Source organism: Acartia tonsa, chromosome 9, assembly GCF_053477335.1.
Source record: "Acartia tonsa isolate MP-2025a chromosome 9, ASM5347733v1, whole genome shotgun sequence".
In the NCBI taxonomy this organism is placed as follows: domain Eukaryota; kingdom Metazoa; phylum Arthropoda; class Copepoda; order Calanoida; family Acartiidae; genus Acartia; species Acartia tonsa.
This window is the reverse complement of record NC_137268.1, coordinates 19,992,511-20,019,151: the sequence shown is the minus strand read 5'-3', so window position 1 is coordinate 20,019,151 and position 26,641 is coordinate 19,992,511. Positions and strand designations below refer to the sequence as shown.

Genomic DNA, 26,641 nt, shown 5'->3' with positions numbered 1-26,641 from the left:
GGTAAAGGGGAAATTAGTAAAGAGCGGGGGGTGTGCTGTACAGACTAGTACACACACATGGGCTAGAGAGAGAGAGATGTTGTTCGCTCCACGCTCTGAACTAAACTAAACTAAACTAAACTAAACTATATATATATATATATATATAATACACTTTACGTAGCAGTATATAATATGGCATGGAAGGGGAAGACATTGGACTCTTTATTACACAAGTCCCAAAATTTCATAATAACGTTTTCTTATTCGTTTGCTCAACAACTTTGGGGACTGTTATACTATTTTGATTGGTTGGTTCATTAGGGTAAGAGTCCAAACATTTGAATTTAATCTACATATAAGGGATAATTATTGAAATTAGCGTTAGTTGGACTACTGCCGAGCCCTGCTTTTTTTACTATGGATATTGTTCTAGAGGCAGGAGGAGGCGAGTAAGTCTACCCACCACTCCTCCTATCAATTTTGGAAAAAAAGGTAAAGAAATTGCGGGCTATTTTAATTTTTTTCTGGTACAATTTCTCTTGCGAGGGTGGATGTAAAAAAAAGAGGGCTATTTATAAACCTTTCCTTTACCAATACAAAGCTCTATGTAAAGGAAAACCATATGGATCGAGCGGTTAGCGAGATCTTAAGCCTAACCACATAGACAGATACTTATCCGGTTACTTTTATATAATGATTATTTCCAAGTATTTTTCAAAAATCTTAATCAGCAAATTTTTCTTTGGAATAATAGTCTCTTCGTATGTTGAGATCCGTTAACTTTTATGCATCAAAATTAACTTAAAAACAAAAAAAAGTTAGGTAGGCAAAGAGAGCGAAAATAGTTATTTATATTGCATTGTATTATGGACAGCTTTCCACGAATATTAAAATGAAAGATTATAGGATTAAAGCCAGTTTTTTTTTAACAAAACTAACAAGATTGGTATAAATTTTTATTGGAATATTCGTGGAAAATCGCCTGTAATGTCATGTTATACATGATTTTTCAGTATGGCTAAAAACCGGTTATTATCCAGTGGATATTTTTCGTTTTCGAAAATTAAACAGTTAAACACAATACATACTGGAAATAATTTTATAATTAGAAATGGAGGGAGGAAATAATTAGTATTGCCTCCAAAAGTTCAAAAACTTTCAATTCTTCAATTCGTTGGCTTAAACTTTTAGGGTTTAGATTAAAAAATACAAAAGAACAGTAAAATATCTACATAAGAGGTAATTTTGTTAGATCATATTTTGGGGGTTCATTAATTTATCAATCAATGCCCAATCCCTGAAGATCCCTGCCTTAAAGTACCAGGAAGGGATGGAACATTGGCCTGTTAATTAATATAGTACCCAAAGTTTCTTAATAAAGTTTTATTATTTGTTGGCATAAAAACTTTGGGGACTTTTCTTGAATTTTATTGGTTGGTTGATTAAGTTAAGTGTCTACAGAACGGGTAATTTTAAGTATCATAGGGAATGTACATAAATTTGTTGGCCATTGTCATATCTCAAATAACACAATTCTTATCTCAAAGTTATAAAAATAATGTTAATTGGAAAATCAAATAGAACGAAAAAGTGTGAAAATATTTTGGTTTCTTCCGTGTTCTTTGTAGCGAAGCTTCCCTTTGTCAAAGATATGTCTTTATAAATCTACGTACATTATTTATTACTAGCGGCTTCATCCCTAGCCTCTAGGGGCTTTGCCCCAAGAGGTTTGATCAAACAAATTTTCGTATTTTAGATTTAAAAGAAAAAAAAAATTTTTTGGGGGGGAATTTTTTTTTTTTTGGGGGGGGGTGGTATTTTTCATTTTTGGGGGGGTTTGGGGTGTCCCAAGAAAATAGTTATTAACCTTCCCGGGAACTATGAGAAGCTACCCTGTAAAGGAGAACCCGATCGGTTCAGCGGTTAGCGAGATCCTTCGCTACAAACAGACAAACAAACACACAAACAAACAGACAGACATCGTTCTACTTTGTATTATAGATATCTTTCTCGCGCATTCACTAGTTTCTCGGAACAACACCGAGTCATAACTAAAGACGTTAAAAATTATTCCTATTGCTGTTGCAGATACACCGCATAACAATAGTCATGGAGTAAGAGGAATGCCTCGACTATTTAACAGTTTAATTTAATTACTGCCTAGCAAGGATTTATAGTCAAAGGTTATGCAATCCAAAGGTTGGTTATCCCTAGAATATAAAACTAACACGTTAAAGATTAAATATATTAAAACAATTTTTTTCATTTTAAATATATTTTATTTATGAATAATTACAAGTTTTGCTAACTCTACTGAAAAATATATTTTCTTTCTGTTTGTGTAATGTGTTGGTATAAAACTATTATTTCCAGTATGGCTTTAGAAGCGATTAATATCCGTTGGATTAGAACCGGTTCTAAGCCATACTGAAAAAAATCATGTATCGTATCGTATTATATCCAGTTTTTTGACGAATATAAAAATGTGCAATCATAAAATTAAAACCAGTTTAGTTAGCCAATGTCTTCGGCATCTCGGGGCTGATAAAACTGATAATAATCTTTTGATTGTACATTTTATATCCACGGAAAGCTGTTTATAATACGATGCGATATATAACTATTCTGTAAACTGCCATGGAAGATTTCATATTTCATTCTAGTTTTACTATTTAGTATTTACAGGGAGAGAGAAATGGCGCTAAAAAATAATAATTTTAATTTTATCAAGTTCATACATCTTACGGGATTTACATTAATCCTGATGCCCCATACAGGGACGTCGTCCAGGCTTTTTATTTTGAGGGGGGGGGGGGGGTAAAATGGAGGATTTGAAAGGTTTAGGAAGTAGGGTATTTAATGTAGTTTTTTAAATTTTGAGGTGGGGGAAATTAGCGGTTTAAGTTTATTTTTCTTGAGGAGAGGGAGGTGCAGCTCTTTAACCCCAACCTTGGATGTTTTTGGTCCCATTTCTCTCTCCCCGCTTGTGGTTCAATATGGCAGTGAGCGTACAAAAATAAATTCAACTATTTTTTTTATCAGGAAGGATTGGACCAATTTTTTAACATTATTTTGAGTTTACAGTTCAAATGTCAATTTTAATTATTTAGATCTTTAATTCAGATCATTATGTTTATTGAGAATAGGAGAGGATAGGGGGGGGGGGGGGGGGTTGCAATTGTAGAATTGTAGAAAATTTAACTTCGAGATTTCAATAAAATCTAACAATCCCCTCAAACCCCCTCCTCACCGCTCTTTGTCAAAATTGGCCCTAAATCGCACAAAAACCTTAAGATTGAATTCATTAAATTGTTTTTTGAAGTGGTTTTTTAAAGATGCTTAGTTTTTTGAACAAAATTCAAAATCTGCTTTAACTATTGAAGAATAGTTGAGTTAAATGGATGAAACAATAATAATCATATATACTAAACAGTCTTTGAATCATTTTATTTTTAAATAAGGCGCATTTAAAAATAAATTACTATTTTAAGAGTTCAGGTAACTTTTAAGATTTTTTTGTTAGTAAATAAAAATTATTTTTAGTTAGGTATAAGTATCCTTTTTCATGAAACCTAAGAAATTTTGTGATTTTTGTTAAGATTATTTCTCCTTCTTTTACTGTGATTGTTTTAATACTATAGATTGTGAAAAAAAGAACATCACTTGGCATAAACATAGTGGACATAAATATTTCACCATGTGCAAAATGCCAATGCTATGTGTTGATCATTGGTGTTTATATTGACTTGTAATTAACTTGATTAAAAAATTTAATTTTTACATAATTGATAAAAAAAACTACATTCATACTAAAAGAATTTTTAAACTCTTTAATAAAGAGAAGTCCGCCATTAAGTTTTGGTGTTATTTAAATAATATGTTTGTTCGAAAGCTAAATGATTTAAAACTAGGGATTGGTAGTTGCAGCTGCGGCAAGATGGCGGATTAGCGGCAGGCTGCTTGCGGCTACTAGGCCCTTGAGATAAAATGTTTGGGAAACACACTAACATAAATCAAAATTATAATAATAGTTAATGTATACAGTATAAATACGAATATAATGAAAATGGTTACTGTACTTTCTAAAATACAATTGATGTACTTTCTAAAAGTACCTAATATGTACTCTCTACAGTACAAATGTATGTGAAGCAATCAGTCTTATTTTTTAGCAGCATTTTTAAAACACTTGATGCATTACAAAAAAATAACGAAAAATAAAACAAAAAGATTTCAATACTTTAATGAAACAATTTTTTTTCTCAAAATATCCATTAAGTCTTCTAAAAATGTAATTTTTATATTCAACAGTGTTACAATATTATAGGTGCCTCAGATCAACTAATAACTATAGCAATGAACATCAACTTTTACAAAAAAAATAAGCCAAAATTGTATAAAACCTGCTAAAATGTATATTTAGTTAAAATTAGAAAGAAAAAGGTTTGTAAATTTTCCACTTGGTTGGATAAAGAGAAAATTATCACTATACAATTAATATTATCTTGAGATTTAATTTTTTTTATCAATAATAAAAAAATGACTCTAAAAACGATGGAAAAAGCTAGAAAATACTTAAAATTAAATAAAACCAAAGCTGCGCTTCAAAAGATAGTTGGCTACTAGTGGTGGCAGGGATATTAGCACCTGAAGAAAACTATATTGTCTCAAACTTTTTATCCATTCAAAAAAAAAGAGCAGGGAAAAAAATCCAAGGATTTAACTGGCGAAAAAAGTTTTTCTTCTGATGCCATATCGCTACCATCGACTAACAATGTACGTAGTACAGTATACACGACATACACATTCATTGAAAACATGCAAAGACCTATAAATATTATATATATATTAACTTAACTAGGAAGAGGTATTTTAATGATGATTGATTCGCAGATTTTAATAGTGAAGATTTCTAATTTTACCTTTTAGAGGATTTGATTTGAGACTTGAAATTAAGATTTATTAAAACCAAACATTTAGCTTGTTACTTTTTGTTGTAGTTCAAGAAAAAAGTATTTTGTTATTATTAAAATAACTACTAGGATACCTATTAAAAGTAAAATTTTCTTCACTTTCAAAATCATTTGATACCGGTATTAAGTTAACAAAATGACGATGTGTGTGCTTGTTTATTTTTTGCTTTTCAGCGCTCCTGAACATAACAAAAATGCGGGAGTGAAAAAATAATTTGATGGATTTTTTATTGTTGAAAAAAGGGGAAGATATGGTGAAGGTGAGGTAGGTTAAATGAGATTTTTTTGTGGGGGGGGGGGGGGGCCATGAAAAACATTACCTAGAATTATTGTACAAAATCAGACTTAGTTTAAACCGGTTTCTAAGAACATAATGACCACATTTTAGTTTTCCATTTACACAAAAGACCAAAATTCATTTTTATAAAGTATGTTTTTTTTATGAATAATGTATGAAAATTGATCTTTTATGTAAATGATTTGAGCTAATATGGAAAGAGGTATAAAGTATTACAACATTTAGTTCACTGGTTTTATATAGTCACATTTTTCAGTGTGGAACATGCATTAATTATGGATATAATAAAATTAATTCTTATCATTTAATGTATGTGTGTTTTTACGTCCTTAAAATCTAAACAAACAAAAATTACTTTGTACACAAAAAAAAATCGCGCAGTTAATGATTAAAAAGAACATAAATAATAAAAATGACTAATATAGCATAAAAAAAATCTTAAAACAAAACACAATAATGTTTTAAAACACACAACACATTAGACATACTTTTAAGGTTTTATTTTTATTTTACTTCAGCTTGGCTGAACAATATATATTCAAATATTAACTTTTTAAAAACTTTTCTTAAAACCAAACAATCAACTTAAAATTTTGCCTTTCTGGCGTTTACAAAATGAAGCACAAAAAGGCTTAAAAAGTACAATGGACAATATTTTTTTTGTTTCTGCTTATAATAAAGGCAGAATTTGGGCTTCTAACAGCAACAACAACCTTACATTACTATTTTCACAATAATATACAATACAATGTTAAAATCAAAACAGTTTGCCTATTACAGTTTAAGAAGTTTGAACTAAGACAGAAAAAAACTTTATTCTTTTTTTCTGTTCAAAAGGAAAAAGATTCCACAATAAGGTTGTTTTGTGTTCGCCCATCCACATACCCAAACAAACAATCGCACTAACTGAGGTACCGTAAACCAGGTAGTATCAAAACTAACAGGAAAAATCAGGACACAAGCTTTAAGTTAAAGTTTTCAAATGTCCCTTTCATAAAAACATATCCTAGTGCAATTAATTTTAAGACCTAAATGAAAATTGTTCAAGTTTTAAAATCATTAATTATCAGAGTCCTAATGTGACATCCTTGTTGAGAACTACCTAACCTTACGGTATATTAATAGGCGTGGTGCTATGAGGGCGTGGACAAGAGGTATAGCAGGCTGACCTTCATACAGACATGACCAGGGTTACAAGGACAGGTATATGAAATCAAATAGTTTATAATAAGGAAAAAAAATCCTACATACTCGCAAAAATTTACAGTAATATTCAATGCCCTATCTTTCAGTAAAAAGAGGCATATTAATATATAACCCATAATACCTTCAGTGTTTCAATTAAAATTATTATTTTTTCTCCATTTGCCTGTCCCTGAAAGCCTGGGGAATACACAGTAATATTTTTATTTGAGGTATATAAGTAGTACAGCTTGACTTACACAGTAGTTAGGTGAGAGACAGGTAAACAGCACAAGAAAATCTATTTAGCCTCTATAAAAAAAAACATTTGTTTTATTTTCTTCATTGCATTGGTAAGTTACTAATAAGATTAGAATACAAATGATCATTTTAAACTTACGAATACGTTAGAGGCAAAATAAATTCATGTGCTAAATTTCTGTCTCTTGTTACTTTATTTACAGTTTTAGTACAATATAAGTACATTTAAAAACCCTTTTTAGGTTTAATTGTATTATTAAAATGTTTTTTTTTATTCTTGTTGGTTTCACCCGTGAGAGTTGACGCGTTTTTGCTTTTTTCTTGCATCTTTATCAATTTATTAACGGATTTTTTTCTTGTTAGCTTGTAGTTTTCATAATATATTTGTATGATAATATGTATAATCATCTATGCCTGTTGTTTCATCAATGATGTCAAGGATTTCTTCACCCTTAAAAAGATTTAATATTTCAATATAATAGGTATTTTTAATTAGTTTTCCTTGTAATTTAGCGATAAATAACTATTAACTTTTCAAGTTACCAAAACCCTTTACCCCTTAAGAAAACCTCATATTTTGATAATCTGATTTGATAGATACATCCAATAGATGCATAGATTACGTCTTTTAAAGACCGACCGACAAAACAATGTAAAGATTAGATGCGTCTATGTCGTAGGAATCTTCACTAAAAAGGGGTAGTTTCACGAAATGCATTTGAACTTAATTTAGTGTTTCGCATATTTTTTGCAAGTTAATGGGTTAAACTATATTTATATGGCATCTATTTGAAAGAATTTCAATTTTCTACCACGTAGTTTTGAAAATATCAAGACCTGAAAAACGTCTTTTTGTGATATATGCAATTTAAATAGACGATTTTCAAGTCTTGAAATTTTAAAAACTACTTGGTAGAAAATTGAAATTCTTTCAAATGTATGCCATATAAATGTAGTTTAACCAATTAACCACAAAAAAATATGCGGTTCACTAAATTAAGTTCAAATGCATTTCGTGAAACTACCCCTTTCAGCTATTTAACTTTAAATTAGCTGAGAAAATCAATTTGCAATACGGACTGTCAAAACAATATTATCTACAAAGAAAAAGTTACCTCAATACGGTGAGCCTGGCGGAGGGTTGGGTAAACCAACATTCAGTCATTATCTTACAAATGGATTGGACCAGCGGACTCGTACTCTCACACAGATGTTCTACAGATAGAGAAATAGCATCGAGTTATGAAGATAGATAAGTAGTAAGATGGGTATTTAATAATAGATAGCCTCAGTTCTAGGGATGTTGAAAATCATTAGATTTCTTGATGCCAATAGATGGATTTGGTTATTGGTTAGGCAGTAAATTGTCTGTTATATAGTTACAAAAATAAATTGAATAACGAATAGTCAATGTTTCCTAGTCAGCACTGATAACCACGCCCCCTCCATTTCCCGCTAATTTTAAATGAATTGGTAATAAAGGGTGCGGGTAGTTTTTGTTTGTGTATTACAGGTTAGGTTATATTAGGTACTGGCTAGCACCGCAAGATTAAGGCTCCCGAAAGGGGTTAGGCATAAAAATCTACCTGCTCCCCTTATATTGAATTTATTTTAATACCCCATCCCCTCCCATCCTACTGGAGAAAAGTACTGACCGATAAGAGAACTGAAGTAGCAAAATAAACTGACGACTAAAATCCTCAGGCATAATAGCCACGTACAATATATCCATTGCTGTAATTAAGGTATGTCAGTTGGACAAACGGTTTACATATCCAAATAACAGTAGACTGGGTATTATAATAATGTTTTACCTGGTATGTCTGGTCTAAGTTGGTCTATGCAAACAACCTACAAAAAAATGAATTTAGAAAACGGTTAGAGATTTTTCAGTTTAGACTTTAGACACATAAATCAAATACTGCAGTCAAACTAACAACAATTCTTTCATTATAAAAATAAACAGACATTACCTTTCTCATTTCTTCAATGGATGGATCAATACCAACCGAGTCCCAGTAGGGAGGCTGATACACCCCGTCAGCATTCTTTACTGTTCCAATCCTAATCATTCAAAAATTTGTAAGAATGAATTGGAGGGGTGAAATATTTTAGTTTTAAATCAATAGAAAACCATAAACTAATAAAATTAAACATAAAATTGCTGCAAAACTGCGTAAATAGAGGATACTGTATATTTATAAGTAGTAGTACCCACTTTCATTTAAGGATTGAATTATAGAAATGCTTTGCTTATAATATTAGACATTGTTGTCCTAGGAACCATAATTCCAAAAAACAAATGAATAGGATAATTATATCATATGAAAAATTTTTGTGCCAAAAGGTAAAAATTCAGCAATCAGCATATTTTAAATGGACGTGCGTTATTTCTCTTTACGGTAATCCTTTGACACAGAGTTGCGAAGCCGGAGCCGTGATATTTTGCTGGAGCCGGAGCCGTAATTTTCATTAAAAAACGGCTCCGGCTCCGAACTAGATAAATAAAGAGATTTTTTATAAATTATAATTTGGTGGTCTGTTTTGTCTATGTGCAAATGCACCTTTTAAGTTTTTAGTTTTTAAAGTCCATTTTATCAAAAATTTAACTTCTAAAACCTTCAAAATTCAAAAATAGAGTTTTTCTTGATTTTAGGTCGGAGCCGGAGCCAAATTCGGAGCCGGAGCCGGAGACGCCATCATCACAGACGGCTCCGCGGAGCCGTATCCAGAACCAGAGCAACACCAAAATCAAACGGCTCCGCAACGCTGCTTTGACGGACCGACCCTAATTAAAGAAATGCTTCGCTTTAAGTTTTAATAGTTAATTAAATAATAGTAACCTGTTTAAAATCTCCCAGAAGACGAGACCAAGGGCGTAAATATCCCCCTGTTTATAACACTCAAAATCATTCCTAAAAATAATCAAGATATTCTATAATATAAAGAAGTATGTTTTATGTCTGTAGCTCAATATTTCTATAACTACAGCTCAGAACTTCTTCATTCTATGGGAGCTTCACTTAATTCCCAGGATGATTCAACGCTATAATTTCTAGATTCAAGTCTTTGGATGGTTTTAGGCTGTTTTACTGCTTTTCCTAATCTTCGAATTTATAGCTCCTAATTGCTAGTAGCGCAGTAGCTAGATATTAATAAAAGAGGGGATATCATATTAAACCCGTTGTTATCATTTATAATTGACTAATGTGATCCCATGGAGGAATCAGATATTACCACATAATGTGAAGGATTGTTTATTAGAACGAGATAGACGACCTAATATCAGATCGATGATTTAACATTAGTCTGTAATTCTTAACAGTTACTGACACAAAATTAATTCCTAGTTCATTCAAAGGAGGGAAGGAGAGCGATTTAGGATAAGTGTTGTGTTGGGATCTACAAAATAGTTAAATATTTGCCTCATCAAAAGTTCATACCTGGATATTGATGAATCCAGTACTTCTGGTGCCAGGTATCGCTTAGTGCCGACTCTCATATTGTCTGGCACGTCTATATAGTTGCCGTCAGAGAAATACCTAGGACAAAATAAAGTAATTAGAATAGTCATTTATCGTATCGTATTATAGACAGCTTTCCGTGGATACTAAAATGAAAAATAATAAAATAAAAACCATTTTTGTTATCATTTTGTATTCTAATGTTCGTAGAGAATTGTCTGTAATACGATGCTATAAATGATTTTTCCGTATGGCACTTTTACACTAAAGTATTACAGGGTATCTGAGGGGTGTAGGATCAAATAAATTATACTATTAATTTAAACTGTCGAAGGTAAAGAAAGAAATTCATTCTTTAACACTTTATTCAGTAAATGTGACTATCTTTTTGTAACTACACTTGTGTGTGTGTGTGTAGCCATTGTTTCATAGTGTTTGGACCTAAGTAGTCATGAACAAGGACGAGACACTTGTGTATAGCTACTAGGGCCAGCTCAAGCTCCACGCTTAAGTACATTATGACTTGACCCGCTGTCTCAAGGGAGCTACTCGTTATTACCTCACCCTCGCCGAGTATGGCAGGTGTCCCGAATTAAGTCACCGTAATGAATGACGCTCTCCGCAGAGGAGCTTGGAATAAGGGTTGTACAGATGCTGTGTACATGACTATTAATTATCCAAACCACTCAATAATCTCCCTTCTCACACAACCAGGGTAAGCTGCGTGAATATATTACGACCAAGAAATTCGAGTTGCCACATGGGAACTTGAACTCTGTACACTTACAGTACACTCGTGATTATGATTCAAATTAAGTTACATAAGGTATTAGATTAGACAACTAGCTCTTTAAATGACCATTCAGAAATTGTACTGTTACGAAGTCTAGACATTTTATCTTATTTAACATCTCAATGCAAAACTATGTACAAGAAGTTTTAACATAATGGCATAAATTGGCTTAGAATAAACCTTGGCATTTATAAGAGCGCTTTACACTTGTCGCTGATTAAAACCTTACCTGACAGCAAGTCCAAGATCACCCACGGCACAAACACCGTCATGCCGCACCAGAATATTCTTGCTCTTGATGTCGCGGTGCGCAATGGCCGGCTTACCCTGCTTAATCAGTTCAAAATTAGCCTTAGGTTAGTTTCATTTTGTATAAATATAAAGACAGAGGGAAAGAAAATACCAGCGTTGCGGAGCCGTTTGATTTTGGTGCGGCTCGGGCCTAAAATCAAGAAAAACTTAACATATTTTTTATTTCCACGTCTATTTTTGACTTTGGAAGGTTTTAAAAGTTAAATTTGTGATAAAAATGGACTTGAAAAACTTAAAAGTGCCATTTGCACTGCACATGACAAAACAGAGTTAGGACCAAATTATAAATAATAAATATCTCTTATTTTAGCTAGCCCGGAGCAGTTTTCAATGAAAATTACGGCTCCAGCTCCGGCAAAATATCCCGGCTCCACAACGCTGGAAAATACGGTATAATGGCGTCTGATTCAAACATTATTATTTCCCCTGAAACCCGTAAAACAATAAGCAGGTATGGCAATCTGATATGTGTTTACAAAAATATCGGAATATACCTAATGGGTTTGTCTAAAAACGGATTCCGAATTCAGATTATTGATGAAATGATCGATTATTCTGAAACTGATTAGAATTGAAATATTTCATACTAAAAATGGAGAAATTATAGGGAGCAAATAGGTTTTTCCGATGTGTAATCTCTCAGGAAATATTTCTTGGAACTTTCTCCCGATTGCTAGCAACATTTGTGATTGTCCCTGAGTTTATCAAAATCTGTTTACCTGTGTCCCTATAATTTCTAGGTGGAGGTGTGCCAGTCCTGTTGTTATCTGCAGGCAAATATCCAGGGCTTGCCTCTCACTAATGGTCCTAAGATAAATCATAGAAATTAAGATTAGTATTAATTAGAACAAGGATATCAACACTCAACATCTATGAGTAGAATGGATATAGAATACACGGATGTATTGACAGGGGAAAATTTGTCATCAATTTAGGTTGCCAATATGGGCCTCATTTATTGGTCGGTTCGTTCATTCAGTAGAGGGGAGGGGATAGAATAAAGAGGGTTATTTTCGATTCCGTGTACCAAAGCACACAAAAATTAATGATGGGCAAATGGATTTATTGAAAATTTAATAAAATTCATTAAGTACCTAACCATTACAATAAAGCAGCATGTTTAATGTTTATTCTACTCTAGTTGGTTTCTAGCTTCTCTCTGATTTGTTGAGCTTTGTCTATAGATAGGTAGGTAGGTATGTATGTATTTACCTTTTATTGAGGAAGTCATATAAAGATCCCAGTTCCATGAACTCTGTGACCAGCCATAGCTGAGTCCAAGTACCATTATCCTACATAAAGTAATTTTTGAATTGGCTGAAACAATTTTCATAAAAATCTTCGAATTTTTAGAAGAAAATCTTCTAAAGACTTAAAGAATAATATAAAGTACCAAGTTTTATTGTCTGTTAACATATAGTTCACCACTAAGTTGTTCTTTTTATAGAAGCTTCACATAGGTCTACTTAAATTTTTAATTAGTGTCTTGGTTTGTATGGTTTTAGGATATTTTTTCTGCACCCTCCCCCCTTTTCTTACACGAAGCCTCTAGATTCTAAGCCGCTAGTTTAATTATTTATTAATAAAAGAAATATTAATATCTGGTGCATTAGTTTATTTAACCGTTTACTGTGAAACAATGTGTAACTGTTGAGGAATAGCTTTATTTTATGATTTTACCTTTCTAAACTCCGCTAATGAAAAAGCAATTAAGAGTCAATTTACTTGGACATGTAATGACTCACATAAGCTGATAAAAGAATAGCTGTGCTAATATTAAATAAAGAGAAATATATTTTACCTTGTTGTCGGCTGCAATAAAGCCAAGAATATTATCATGTCGCAGCATACTGAAAATATAAAATCATTATTTACCTTAGTAATTACCTATTAAGTTTAAGTTAAGGATTCTTAATTCTTATACATTTTACCATTTAATGTACATCCCAAATGTTGAATAACAAAATATAATGGTTTAAAAGAATGAATCAACCAATTAAGTACCCATAATTTTGAAGAGAACAAATGAAAGAACGTGTTTTTCAAAATTTAGATTTCAGTTTAACGATTTTTATTTAGCTTGTCGGCATCTGTCCTGAGCAAAAGATCTCAGCAAATGTAAAAAAAACTATTGTGTTCTACTTTTCAGGGATGCTTCCATTTGTATGAGACATTAGGACATCCCTGCTAAAATAATAACCTTCTCCCCCCCCCCCCCCTGTAAAATAAAAACTTTTACCAAGTCTGATAAATCTCGACCTCTCTTTTCCAGGACCTTTCCTCAATACTGTGAAATATTTTAACAGCCACCTCCTCTCCCCTCCACTCACCCCGCTGCACCTCGCCGAACCTTCCCTTGCCTGCAGGTTACACAGTTAGTCATTTGTAGTCAGAGAACAGGGAAAAGTTTTCAATATTCATAATAATAAATCTGCGTAATGACGTACAAGGATGGGGTAAGGGGGTGTTTATCCCCCTGAAACCCCTCATTATACCCAACTAAAAATTTAAAGCCTTTGAAATACCTAGTTTACCCTTCACCCTCAAAGTAAAAAGCTTGGACGGTCCCTAATCTGCTTCGTTTCACATATGCAAGTTTTTTTTCTTGTTTTATCATTTCTCATAAAAAATGAGAAAGAAAAATCTCCTAAGAAGACCATACAAAACTTTAATTTAGAAACAAAGAAGCCTAGAACCCAGTCCACCATGTGAGCATTGTAAAGCTTGCCGTAATTGGAATAATCTATCTAGTTAGTAAGATCTTAACGGGTCAACAAGTATATAACAGTGTTGCGGATCCGCATTGATTGTATGCGGATCCGGATCCTCCAAATTTGGTCAGTGCGGATCCGGATCCGACCGGATCCTTGACAATAAAATAAAATCACCAAATTTTTCAAAATATATTTATTCTTTAATCTCGAAGAGAGAAGAGTGTGGGAGTGAATCAGCTGATCTTAACAAGGTTACCAGATATTTCAAAATTTGTAAGTGACTAGGTATTTTATATAAATTTAGGTAGATTTTTCCATAAATTTATACCCCAGGATCCGGATCCTTGGACTCAAAAAAATGCGGATCCTTGCGGATCCGGATCCGCAACACTGGTATATAATAAGATAATCTTAGTTTATGTAAAACACTTTTTCATTATTTTGGAGCTTTTCATTAAAAATAGGAGATGTAAGTTATATTACACAGGAGTAATATTAAACCATTCTTATTTTCGTATTTTCATAGAACATATAACTGCTTTCCTATGGTCTCTTTGAGCTGTATTTGTCTGGCAATAGTTCTCTGGAGGAGAATGGGTAGTCCTGACCCGGATCCTGTGCTGGACATGGTCATCAGGTCCTGCAGGGTTGTGGCCCCAGTGTCACAGGATTGAGTCTCAACCTAGCAAGAAAATAATATTAGTGCAATTATTACAGAAACATTGATTAATTTTAAGTAAATTTGTTGCTTCAGAAATGAAAAATAATTTACTGCTACATTACGTACAGACGTACAAACTCTCTGACATAACTTGAAATTTTTTCTAATGCTTTGAGTCAAAATAAAAATCGAAAGCTGATGTAAAATGACAAATAATTTAACGCCTATGTCTTGCCCCCTTAGTACCTACAGACAACCAAATTGAAACTATTCTATAATTCACACTACAATACTTATGAAAATAAAATCAAAGATTCAGTACCTCTGTATAAAGTTTTCCACCAGGATAGTGAGTTTTTCTGCATTTTCCAGCTTTTACAAGGTATATCACACAACCTACAATAGTGAAAAAAGATGTTATATGAAGTGAGTCATATAAAAAAATTATTCATTAGGTAACAAAAATCGTAGTAATAATGTATAAGGTAGAAGAGGTTCAATTTAGATTTGTTCACCAGCCTTAAGATAGTACTTCACTAGGTAATCCTACAAACAAACAGAGATGTTTTATGAAGTTATGCACATTAGTATTATTTTTTTAATTGGTCTAAATTGACTAGAAATGTAAAAATTATGGATTGTATGTCGCGAGCGATCTCAGCGCTTAGTTTACTTACAGACAGGAATGAAATACAAATAAGATGAAACTAAGGGGGGGGGGGGGGGGTAATGCAACCATCTCGTAATCAATGATTAAATGGCACTTATAATTCGAATTTTGATCTAAAATTTTGCGTGAATAATTCTTGGTAGGTCTATTTTCCCTAAATCGAAAAAAAAAGTTGGAAAAGTAACGGCTAACGGCTCAGCCGTTTTGCCATTTTTTGGATATCTTAAAAGCAAATTAGTCACGAAACCCATTTCCACATGATACATTTTGTGGCTCAAAAACCTTATCAAACGGTTCTAGCCGGTAGCTGTTGGTACTAGAAATATAAAAATGGTTATTGCTATCATTTAACATGAATTAAACCAAAAATATGTTTTAAAAAGTTGATTCCTACGTAATTAATTATGAATTTGCCCTGAAAATAGGCAAAAACGGCTAAACGGCTGAGCCGCCAGCCGTTACTTTTCCAACTTTTTGTTCGATTTAGGGAAAATAGACCTATCAAGGATTACTCATGAAAAATTTCTGATCGAAATTCGAATTCTAAGTGCCATTTAATCATTGATTACGAGATGGTTGCATTAAAAACCCTTCCCTTTACAAAAATAAACAAAGTTATTACCTATCTTTTTTCTCTAAAATAATATGAAATCATTGTAAATTCATTTACCACGATAGATTCCCAATGCTTTTATCTATAGTACTTATTAAAATATCATGTCTGACGAAGCCCAAAATACATAACTTTTGCACAACGTCGTCTTCCTGTGACGTCATAAAATGAGGGGGATGAGAAGAGAAGTGGGAAATAAAATCCCTAAAAAAGAGATGGAGAATATGACGTCATAGGGAGACGACGTGGTGCAAAAGTTATGTATTTTGGGCTTTCTCTCATGTCTTTTTATTTATAAATGTTTAAATAAACTGTGTTGATCACTCTATGTAAATCAAAATACATTCATTTACCTATATAAAATCACGTACCTAATAAGTATCAATATTGCAAAAAATGAAGTTGATAAAGATTTCAAGTTAATCCAACTATTTTTAATAATGCATTTCTAAGAATGAACTGTGCTTTCCCCACAGTGCCTATCCAGCACTGAAACCCCCTCCCCCTTAGTTTGGAAATAAATTTTAAAAATTTTTCGTATGCCTAACCCTTAGTCTTAAAATTGTGTTGCCCTAACCAAACATAACAAAGCAAAAATTTAAACTTAAGTAATAAACATACAAACGAAGTCCAACCCCAACGGGGGGGGGGGGTTCTTGTGTTCAACAAGACACTTTCAGGGATATTGCTGATTTAATAAATATAAAATACAGGAATGCAAGGTCGTTCAGATATATCAACGTAAGATAATTTTTCGCTAACAAGGACAAACAAGTATAAAAGAAGCGGAGCAAAGCACGACAGTGCAAAAGTAAGGTGTAAGTGGTATTTGACCTAAAATAATGGCGAGAGTGAACTTTAAACCGGAAAATATGCTGGCCCCCAAAGTTTATTAACACTTTTAGATTAAAAACTTCGGATAGTTTAGACAAATCACCAAGGTTGTTAGTTTTCTTTTGTAGGCGAGTAAAGCGTTTTTTTAAGGGGCACTATATTAACCCCTATTCATGCCTTTTATAGTCTTACCAGAAACTAAAAGTTGAGTTGTCATTTTTAAGCAACTTTCAAAGCTCTAACTAAAAGAAGCTGCGCTTCTGAATATGAATATCAAAATTAGAATGTTAGACGTCATTTGGTGAAAACTTAGAAAATGCATTCTATTGAAAACCAGATGCCAAATTACCCAGAAAATGATTTTTCAATAGTTTATATTGAGGTCAATAAAATCTTAATTGGATAGGTAGAAAAACCTTTAATGAATAAAAATCATGGATGTCAATTCTAAAATTAAGGAAAACTGCATTTCTTACAAATTCTTCAAAAAAAAGAGATTAAATGAAACTAAGAGGCAAAATGAAACTAATCTTTTATTTCGTGTATTTCAGTTATGGTTAATAGGTATTTAAGAAATAAATCCTTAAAATTTTATTTGGGGTATCTCTCTGTTGTTTATTTAGTTTCTGTAAGTTCATGAACGGTCCGAGGGTGCAAGCTTTTCCGCAGTGGACCTATCCGGGGAGGAGGAGAAGAAGATGTACACCCCCGGGCAAACCTGCACCAAACCACCTGTTCTGACAGCCATGTCTCCCGTCCGGGTTTCCCCCACGGGGCTGGCCTAAAGGGCTTTTAAGTCAGCCCCTGTCAGCTCTGGAGGCCTTTCAACTCCAACCCTCCATAACCACATCCAACATCACCCCCCCTCCTCCCCTCATCCTCTCTGGCGACATCCATCCAAATCCTGGTCCCAAATACCCTTGCTCTACCTGCTCCCGCAACATAACCCGCTCCTCTGGTGCCTTCCTCTGTAACTCCTGCCAACTTTGGGTTCATCCCAAATGTTCCCTCCTCTCATACAAATCCGAATACAATTCTAACTGGTCCTGTCCACCCTGCATCTCTGCCTCCCCTACCCCCTTCTCACCCATTTCCCCCCAACAATCAACACCCCCACCTAAATCCCGTGGCCCCAAATTTCCATGCCCTATCTGTTCCTTAGGTGTTACTAAATCCACTGGCTCCTTCCAATGTAACTCCTGCCTCCAATGGGTCCACCCCAAATGTTCCCTCCTTCCATCCTCCACCCACTACTCCCCCTTCTGGATATGCCCCTCCTGTTCCCCCCAAAATTCCCCCCCTCCCTCACCCTCCACACCCAACTCCGTCTCCCCCACCTTCCCCAACAGCACCTCCATCACCACCACACCCTCAATCACCCCCGCCCCCTCCTCCCCCCACCCCTGCCCCCCGCAAACCTCCTGGTAAACCTTTCATCCTCCAATTCAACTGTAATGGTCTCCTTACCACCCAAGATGAACTCCACAACCTTATTTCAACCCTTAACATCCCAATTACCTGCCTCCAAGAAACTAAACTCTCCTGCAAATCCAATCCTAAACCCCTCCCTGGCTATAACTTCATCAGGAAGGATCGACAAGACCGACCTGGTGGAGGAATAGCCTTCCTCATTGCCGAAGACATCCCCTTCACACACCTTAACCTCAACCACCTCTCCAATGGCCCCCTTGAGGTTGATGGCATCCAAATTTCCCGCAATGGCTCCCCTCTACAAATCATCAACCTTTACCTCCCCCCACACTCCTCCTGCCCCCCACAATACACCCCTGACTTTAACCTCCTTTTTGAAAATCCAAATGACCTTATCCTAGTCGGTGACTTCAATGCCCACAACCCTGCCTGGAACTCCATTACCCTTGACCAATCTGCCATGAATCGTGGGGAGGCTCTGCTGGAAGCTCTCAATGAGAGCAGCCTTTGCCTCCTCAACGAGGATTCCCCTACCCGCCTTCCCCCCAATGGCCAACCTACCTCCCCTGACCTTTCCTTATGCTCTGCCCACCTTGCCCTTGATTTCTCCTGGCACACCCTTACCACCCTCCGTTCTGATCACCTTCCCATTCTCCTCTCCATTCCCGAAATCACCAGAACCCCCCGCCCTGTCAAAAGCTTCCACAACTTCCATAAAGCAGACTGGGACACCTTTACCCTAGAAACCGAAACCCTTTTTGAAGACCTTCCTGACCCTTCCTCCTGCTCCCAAGGTGAAGCCACTTTCCGCCAAATCCTCCAAACACACTGTTCCTGCTGGCTTCATCAAAAATCCCAACCCTACCCTCCCTCAGTCTGCTAAACCCCTTATCCAGCAAAGAGACTCCTTAAGAGAAACCAACCCCCATGATCCTCAAATTCAAATCCTTAATGACCAAATCTCCTCAATAGTAAACCAACATTCCAACAAAAAATGGCAAGAAACCCTTTCCAAATCCGACCATAGAACAAATCCTTCCAAATTCTGGTCCCTCCTCATGTCCCTTTCCGGCAAAAACAACTCCCCTCCCTCCAACCAACCCATTTCCTTCAACAACAACAAAGTCCACACCTCCCACCTCCACATTGCCGAATCCTTCACCAGTCAATTCACCTCTGTCTCCCGTCATACTTCCAACCCTTTCTCCAGAAAAATTATCCGTAAAATCCGCCGCCGCAACCACCTCAACAGAAACTTCCAACCTTTTACCCCTGCCCTTGTCCTTGAAGCAATTAAAAATTCCTCCAATTCCTCTGCACTTGGCCCCGACAACCTTAACATCCTTCACCTTAAACACCTTGGTCCAAATGGCATCTCCTACCTCACTAAACTTTTCAACCTCTCCATCTCCGCTGCCAACATCCCTGCCATTTGGAAACTATCCAAAATCATTGCCCTCCTCAAACCTGGTAAACCCCCTGACCTTTCCACCTCCTACCGCCCAATCTCCCTCCTCTGTCCTGCAGCAAAAGTCCTTGAATGCCTACTCCTCCCCTACCTTAAACAATCCCTCTCCACCCACCCCTCACAACACGGCTTTAAACCCCTCCACTCCACCACCTCCTCCCTCCTCAACCTTTCCAACACCATTGCCAATGGCTTCAATCAAAACCTCCCCCCCAGCCGCACAACTGTTGCCTCCATCGACCTTTCCAAAGCATTTGACTGCATTCCCATCCACCTCCTTCTCCAAAAAATCTCCTCCTCCAACCTTCATCCCAACATCATTAGATGGCTATCCTGCTACTTGCGTGGCAGGATGGCTTTCTGTTCCTATCAAAACACCAATGCCTCTCCTAAAATTGTCCACACTGGCGTCCCCCAAGGCTCTGTTATCTCCCCAGTCCTCTTCAACTTCTACATAGCAGATGCCCCCCACATTCCCCCTGCCCACACCTCCTCATATGCCGACGACCTTAACTCCTTCCACTCCTCCCCTAACATCCCCCAGTCAGTTGAATCCATCAACTCCCACCTATCCTCAATCGCTGACTGGGCCTCCACCAACGGCCTCTCCATAGCTCCCAACAAATCCACTGTCACCCTCTTCACTTCTGACCGCAAGCACCAATCCAACCTCCATCCTCAAGTCCAAATCAACAGCTCCACCCTTCCCCTTGAGAAAACCCCTAAAATCCTTGGAGTTACCTTTGACACCTTTCTCAATTTCAGTTCCCATGTCTCCACCATTTCCTCAAAAATTTCCTCCCGCCTTAGAATCCTCAAATGTCTGGCTGGCACCAAATGGGGCCACCAGAAGGAGACTCTCCTCACCACCTACAACACCCTCCTCCGCCCCATCACCACCTATGCCTGTCCTGTTTGGTTCCCTAACACCTCCAAAAACAACATTGACAAACTCCAAGTCCTCCAAAACCAAGCCCTCCGCATCTGTACTGGTTCCACTAAAAAATCTCCCATCAGCCACCTCCACCAAGAAACCAAAATCCTACCAGTACGGAACCACCTTTCCCTTCTTTGTTCCCAATACCTGGCCTCCTCCCTCCGCCCCTCCCACCCATCCTTCCACAACGTCACAACCCCCCCTGGCCCTAGATCCAAAAAATCCACCCTTCAATCCATGTTCCTTCCTACTCTCCAACCTTTTCTTTCCCCCGACAACACCCTCCTTCCCACAAACTACAAATCCACAATCTCCAGACTCCATACCTCAGCTGTCACCCAAGCCATAAATTCTTACCCCCCTAATCCTGTCCTTAATCAAGCTCCCCCTGACATCAACCCCTCCGAAATCCAACTCCCCAGGCACTACAGAACCATCCTCTCCCAATTAAGATCCAACTATTGTCCTAAACTCCAAAGCTACCTCCATTCCATCAACGCTTCTCTTACCCCCAACTGCCCATCCTGTCCTGTTAATCCTACCCCAGAAACAGTCCAGCACCTCTTTTCATGCCCAAATAATCCTACAAATCTTACTCCTATGGACCTCTGGCAAAATCCCACCCATGTAGCTGCCTTCCTCTCCTCCCATCCAAGTTTCACCAGCCTTCCTCCCCTCCAACGCCCCCCTCCAGAGCCCCCACCATAAGCCCACACCCCCCCCCCTCACCCCACTGATGACTACCCGGACCGGAAACTGACTATGAGCAGCCAAAACAACAACAACAAGTTCATGAACCGCAAGTACTAACAGGTTTGATAAAAGGACTAAAATCACAACCCCCCCCCCCCCCCCCCTCCTTTTTCAGGCAAGACAATAGCACAAACCTGACCTAAGCATTTAACATATATCTCCATCTGGACAACAGATAACTTACTACTTGCAAACTTGGTGACAAACTTGGATTTATATTACTCATGGATATTACACCAGATTTTCATGTACACTAGTAAAATGAAACTTGGAACAGGCTAAAATAACTATCCTCCTATCTAACTGCTTTACACCATTCTTCCATCCTACTGGATGAACGAACTAACCAATAGATGATGTCCATGTTAGCAACCTAGATTGACGACATTTTTTTCCACTGGCATATATCCATTGTTGTACATACCTGAGAATAAGATAAGAACTCCTGCGCCTAGTGTAAGTATGAGTACATGTTCAGTCTTTAGTTCCAGTGAGGCTGCTGCATCCTGTAACAGTCAAGATTAGAATAAGATTACAACTCCTGCGCCTAGTGTAAGTATGAGTACATGTTCAGTCTTTAGTTCCAGTGGGGCTGCTGCATCCTGTAACAGTCAAGATTAGAATAAGATTACAACTCCTGCGCCTAGTGTAAGTATGAGTACATGTTCAGTCTTTAGTTCCAGTGGGGCTGCTGCATCATGTAACAGTCAAGATTAGAATAGGATTAGAACTCCTGCGCCTAGTGTAAGTATGAGTACATGTTCAGTCTTTAGTTCCAGTGGGGCTGCTACATCCTGTAACAGTCAAGATTAGAATATGATTAGAACTCCTGTGCCTAGTGTAAGTATGAGTACAAGTTCAGTCTTTAGTTCCAGTGGGGCTGCTGCATCCTGTAACAGTCAAGATTAGAATAAGATTAGAACTCCTGCGCCTAGTGTAAGTATGAGTACATGTTCAGTCTTTAGTTCCAGTGGTGCTGCTGCATCCTGTAACAGTCAAGATTAGAATAAGATTACAACTCCTGCGCCTAGTGTAAGTATGAGTACATGTTCAGTCTTTAGTTCCAGTGGTGCTGCTGCATCCTGTAACAGTCAAGATTAGAATAAGATTAGAACTCCTGCGCCTAGTGTAAGTATGAGTACATGTTCAGTCTTTAGTTCCAGTGGGGCTGCTGCATCCTGTAACAGTCAAGATTAGAATAAGATTACAACTCCTGCGCCTAGTGTAAGTATGAGTACATGTTCAGTCTTTAGTTCCAGTGGGGCTGCTGCATCCTGTAACAGTCAAGATTAGAATAAGATTACAACTCCTGCGCCTAGTGTAAGTATGAGTACATGTTCAGTCTTTAGTTCCAGTGGGGCTGCTGCATCCTGTAACAGTCAAGATTAAACCATAAATAGAATTTATCTATCGCATCGTATTATAGACAACTTTCAGTGGATATTTAAATGAAAAAATATAAGATTAAAACAGGTTTAGTTAGCCACGATGGGCGGAAGTCCAGTCAATAATTGTCCAATCCCTTAGAAGCCCTAGGGGAAACATTCAAAGAAAAACTATAGTATTATCATGCCGTTCTTTTATTAGGAATGAATTTTTTTTTACAATCTAGAAATTTTTAGAAAAGGCACCACTAGTTGTTTATCATGGTAATTTTGTGAAAATAAAGAACACTATTCTAAGCTGCAATATAAGAGTATTGTTAAGTGCAAGTTCTTTATCTCTTATTCAATTAATTGTATTAATATAATTTTCTTAAGGTGACATAACTAAAGATTCATTTTTACTGAATATCTCAAAAACATTATAACAATAGGACACATTACATGAAGATTGAAAGTTTACCTCTGATTGATCTGCAGGATCTGTGGGGTCTGAAGGATCTGCCCCCTCCAAGGTAAGGTCCAGATCCAGGTTACACAGGTCTCCAGAATCACAACAGCCCACCATAAATACATGAGCCCTGAATGCATATAAAGGATACACTTGGATATATTGACAGGGAAAAATTTGTTGTCAGTGTGCAGTCCAATCTAACGGCTGTCCATTTTTAGGTCGAGCCAGAACAGAAGGTTGCTTTCAGTCTACTGCGGCAGATATTATAAATAATCGGTCTGTTCTTTCTTTTTTCCAATCATTCAAAAACAAAACTTTTTTCAGACCGTCTATCTATAATGTCTGCCGGCTCTTAAGAGAAATCTAGGCTGGCACTATCCAATATACAGGTAGAGCTGCCATTTCTCTTTTACTGTACCTTAACCCATAAAGTATATTAAAATACGGGATGGGAAAACTAAGGCTGGTAGCTAGGATAAAGCTTTAGGTTTAAACTGATTTATTAAACCTATTAATATTTAATTCTTTCAGCAAACCAACATCAACCTGCCCCCTACTTCCACGACCTTGATACTTGCAGAAACAAATGCCCGGACAACCACAGTGGTATCCCCGGGATACTGGAGGACCAGAGGCTGGAAAGAACAGTAAGCAGATTTGAAGAACACACTGTATAAACAGCAGGTACAAAATTTATTCCAGCAAAGTGCCTAGAAGTCTTTGTGTCTGTCTGTTAACAATATCTATCTTAGCCAACAATTTGACTTTGACAGTCAGATTAGCTTGCCATTTTTTATCAGTTCGTTTATCCAGTAGGAAGAGAAGGGAATTGGGTAAAGAGGGTGGATGAGGGGTATAGTTATTTTAGCCAGCTGCGAAATAAAACTGATCTTTTTAGTTCCTTTTCATAGAAAAGCCATAAATACATGCATAAGGAAGTTTTTAAATTAAACACTTTGATTAAATGATATCTCATTAATTTCCTCTCTCCTTGCTATAGGGATACTTGTGGTATTCACAGATCAGTGGACATCCTCCTAGTAATAACTATACTGACCTGCCCTTGTGGTATTTACAGGTCAGTGGACATCCTCTTGGTAATAACTATACTGACCTGCCCTTGTGATATTTACAGATCAGTGGACATCCTGGTGGTAACAATTATACTGACCTGCCCTTGTGGTATTCACAGATCAGTGGACATCCTCCTGGTAACAACTATACTGACCTGCCCTTGTGATATTTACAGATCAGTTGACATCCTGGTGGTAACAACTATACTGACCTGTCCTTGTGGTATTCACAGATCAGTTGAAACCCTCCTGATAACAACTTTGAACTATACTGACCTGCCCTTGTGGTATTCACAGATCAGCGGACGTCCGGGGGGTAACAACTGCGCTTTTGGGATACATCGGTATTTCTCTTCTATCTCATTCGAGCCTGAAAAAAATACAACCAGCATAACAACATCTACTAAAGAGAGTTAAAAAATCATATTTTTTGGAGATAAAAAAAAACTGACATCGATAAATGTAAAGGTAATATCCTCTTAGAAATTTTTTTCAATTTTGAAAATTTGAGTCAGTTTGTTCATTCAGTAAGAGGCAAGGGGATGAGGTAAAGGGGGTAGATGATAATCTGGTTTAAGATCCATGCAATAATAAAGGGGGGGGGGGGGTTAATGCAACCATCTCGTAATCAATGTATAAATGGCACTTAAATTCGAATTTTGATCTGAAATTTTGCATGAGTAATCCTTGGTAGGTCTTTTTTACCTAAATCGAAAAAAAGTTGAAAAAGTAACGGCTAACGGCTCAGCCGTTTAGCCGTTTTTTTGGCTATTTTTAGGGCAAATCTGTCATAAATTATGTAGAAATCAACTTTTTGAAACATATTTTTGCTTTAAATCATGTGAAATGATATAAAAAAAAACATTTTTTAGATTTCTAGTACCAGCAACTACCGGCTAGAACCGTTTGAAAACGTTTTGGATCGGAAAAGAGCATTATGTGGAGAGAGGTTTCGTGATGGATTTCGCTTGAAAATACCCAACAAATGGCTAAACGGATAAGCCGCCAGCCGTTAGCCGCTACTTTTCCAACTTTTTGTTCGATTTAGGGAAAATAGACCTACCAAGGATTACTCATGCAAAATTTCAGATCAAAATTCGAATTCTAAGTGCCATTTATACATTGATACGAGATGGTTGCATTAAACCCCCCCCCCCCCCTTTGTATGTAGGTACTCTACTAAGTACTAACCTTTGGTAAGAGTGACTGATTTAAAGCAGCTGCCATTAGTTTCACAGATTCCATCTGTACAAGAGTCGCTGCTGTAGTTACAAGAACATATTAACCCTGTAACTCCTACAAAAATAAAAAAAAAAATTCCAGAATGGCTTCGAAACAAATTAATTTCGACTGGATAAGAACTGGTTATTGGCCATATCTAAAAATTCGAATGACAGAAATTTTCGACAAATAGTAAAAAAATAAATAGGTACCTACCAGTTTTGTAGGATTGGTCCTACGGCCACTTAGGGCCAACAAAACCTACATCTTATAATTTTTATTTTACTATTTGCGGAAAGCTTTCTATGATACGATGCAATAAATAACTCTTTCAAAACGTAATTTATCATTTACAATATGATTTTTTTATTAGGTAAGTGTAATTTGTAAAACATACATTATCACTCAAAATACGACAAAATTAAAAATAAAATTTTTAAGTAATATTGTACCTACTTTACATATAGGAATAGGTTTCCAAATTATCATATCATGGCAAAATTGTAATTTCTACCTTCTACGTAACGAAGTGGAGCAGAAAAAAAAGAAATATCTAATTTTGCCATGTGATCAAACATTGACAGAATATTTGTAATAACCATTCCAGCATGATCAATAATACGAAAATGCTATAACTATAAGAAAAACACTACTCCCCCCCCCAAAAAAAAAATTCAGTTTCATAAGTAAAAAAATTGTCAACCATGGACATACTTACAGACTATAGTAATAGAGTAGCTGCACAACTAAAAAACATACCTATAGGAAGAAGAAACCAGAAATAAAAGTAAAACTTCATTTTTGAGCAAAGTTTCACTGGATAACTTTTTTTTTTAAGAATTAACTTACATCACTAGGTATCAAAATATAATAATAACTGTTTATACAAAATGTCACTCATGGCTTAGCAGTAGTTATCGAGATACATATTTCTTTTATCATATCAGATCACTAAATTAATTGTGGGTATGTAGTATTATATAAATGATTAAGTTCAGATCATGTAGTTTGCACTTTCTTCAACATTGTGTAAAGTCTTTCAGATCATGTAGTTTTTGTTGGGCAAAAAAAAATATTTTTTTGGTAGTTTTTAAGAGGTCAGATCTTTAAAATGTGATGTTTTTTAATGTAAAAACATTTCTATACATGGCAAGCTATCTGTTTT

At 36.1% G+C, this 26,641-nt stretch overlaps 1 protein-coding gene across 16 annotated transcripts; it reads right to left on the bottom strand.

The window, feature by feature from the left end:
• Nucleotides 1-2,238: 2,238 nt before the first annotated feature.
• On the bottom strand, nucleotides 2,239-26,373 carry LOC145328439 (TGF-beta receptor type-1-like). 16 transcript variants are annotated; one of them, XR_013882455.1, is made up of 20 exons: nucleotides 26,236-26,373; nucleotides 25,447-25,551; nucleotides 24,532-24,625; nucleotides 23,192-23,309; nucleotides 21,771-21,852; nucleotides 14,963-15,036; nucleotides 14,525-14,661; nucleotides 13,505-13,627; nucleotides 13,067-13,115; nucleotides 12,478-12,557; nucleotides 11,985-12,072; nucleotides 11,183-11,283; nucleotides 10,140-10,238; nucleotides 9,540-9,611; nucleotides 8,670-8,760; nucleotides 8,511-8,547; nucleotides 7,812-7,911; nucleotides 5,276-7,147; nucleotides 4,745-4,810; nucleotides 2,239-4,604 (listed from the first exon to the last, which is right to left on the bottom strand). XR_013882455.1 is itself a non-coding variant. In XM_080172130.1 (18 exons), the coding sequence occupies exons 1-18, from the start codon at nucleotides 26,273-26,275 to the stop codon at nucleotides 7,105-7,107; spliced, it is 1,533 nt and encodes a 510-aa protein (XP_080028256.1). In that variant the 5' UTR covers nucleotides 26,276-26,373; the 3' UTR covers nucleotides 2,239-7,104. The 16 variants fall into 16 exon arrangements, 2 of the variants coding, with proteins under 2 accessions (XP_080028256.1, XP_080028257.1); XR_013882456.1 differs by having other exon boundaries at nucleotides 4,756-4,810; XR_013882454.1 differs by having other exon boundaries at nucleotides 2,239-6,159; nucleotides 6,361-6,422; nucleotides 6,650-7,147.
• Nucleotides 26,374-26,641: the final 268 nt, after the last annotated feature.

Coding starts and splice junctions, on each gene's coding strand:
- LOC145328439 (XM_080172130.1), bottom strand. CDS start 26,275: ATGAAGTTTTACTTTTATTTCTGGTTTCTTCTTCCTATAG. Junction 8,761..9,539: donor TTCTGGGAGATTTTAAACAG/GTTACTATTATT, acceptor TTGAATGATTAG/GATTGGAACAGTAAAGAATG. Junction 7,148..7,811: donor GCCAGGCTCACCGTATTGAG/GTAACTTTTTCT, acceptor AATCTTTTTAAG/GGTGAAGAAATCCTTGACAT.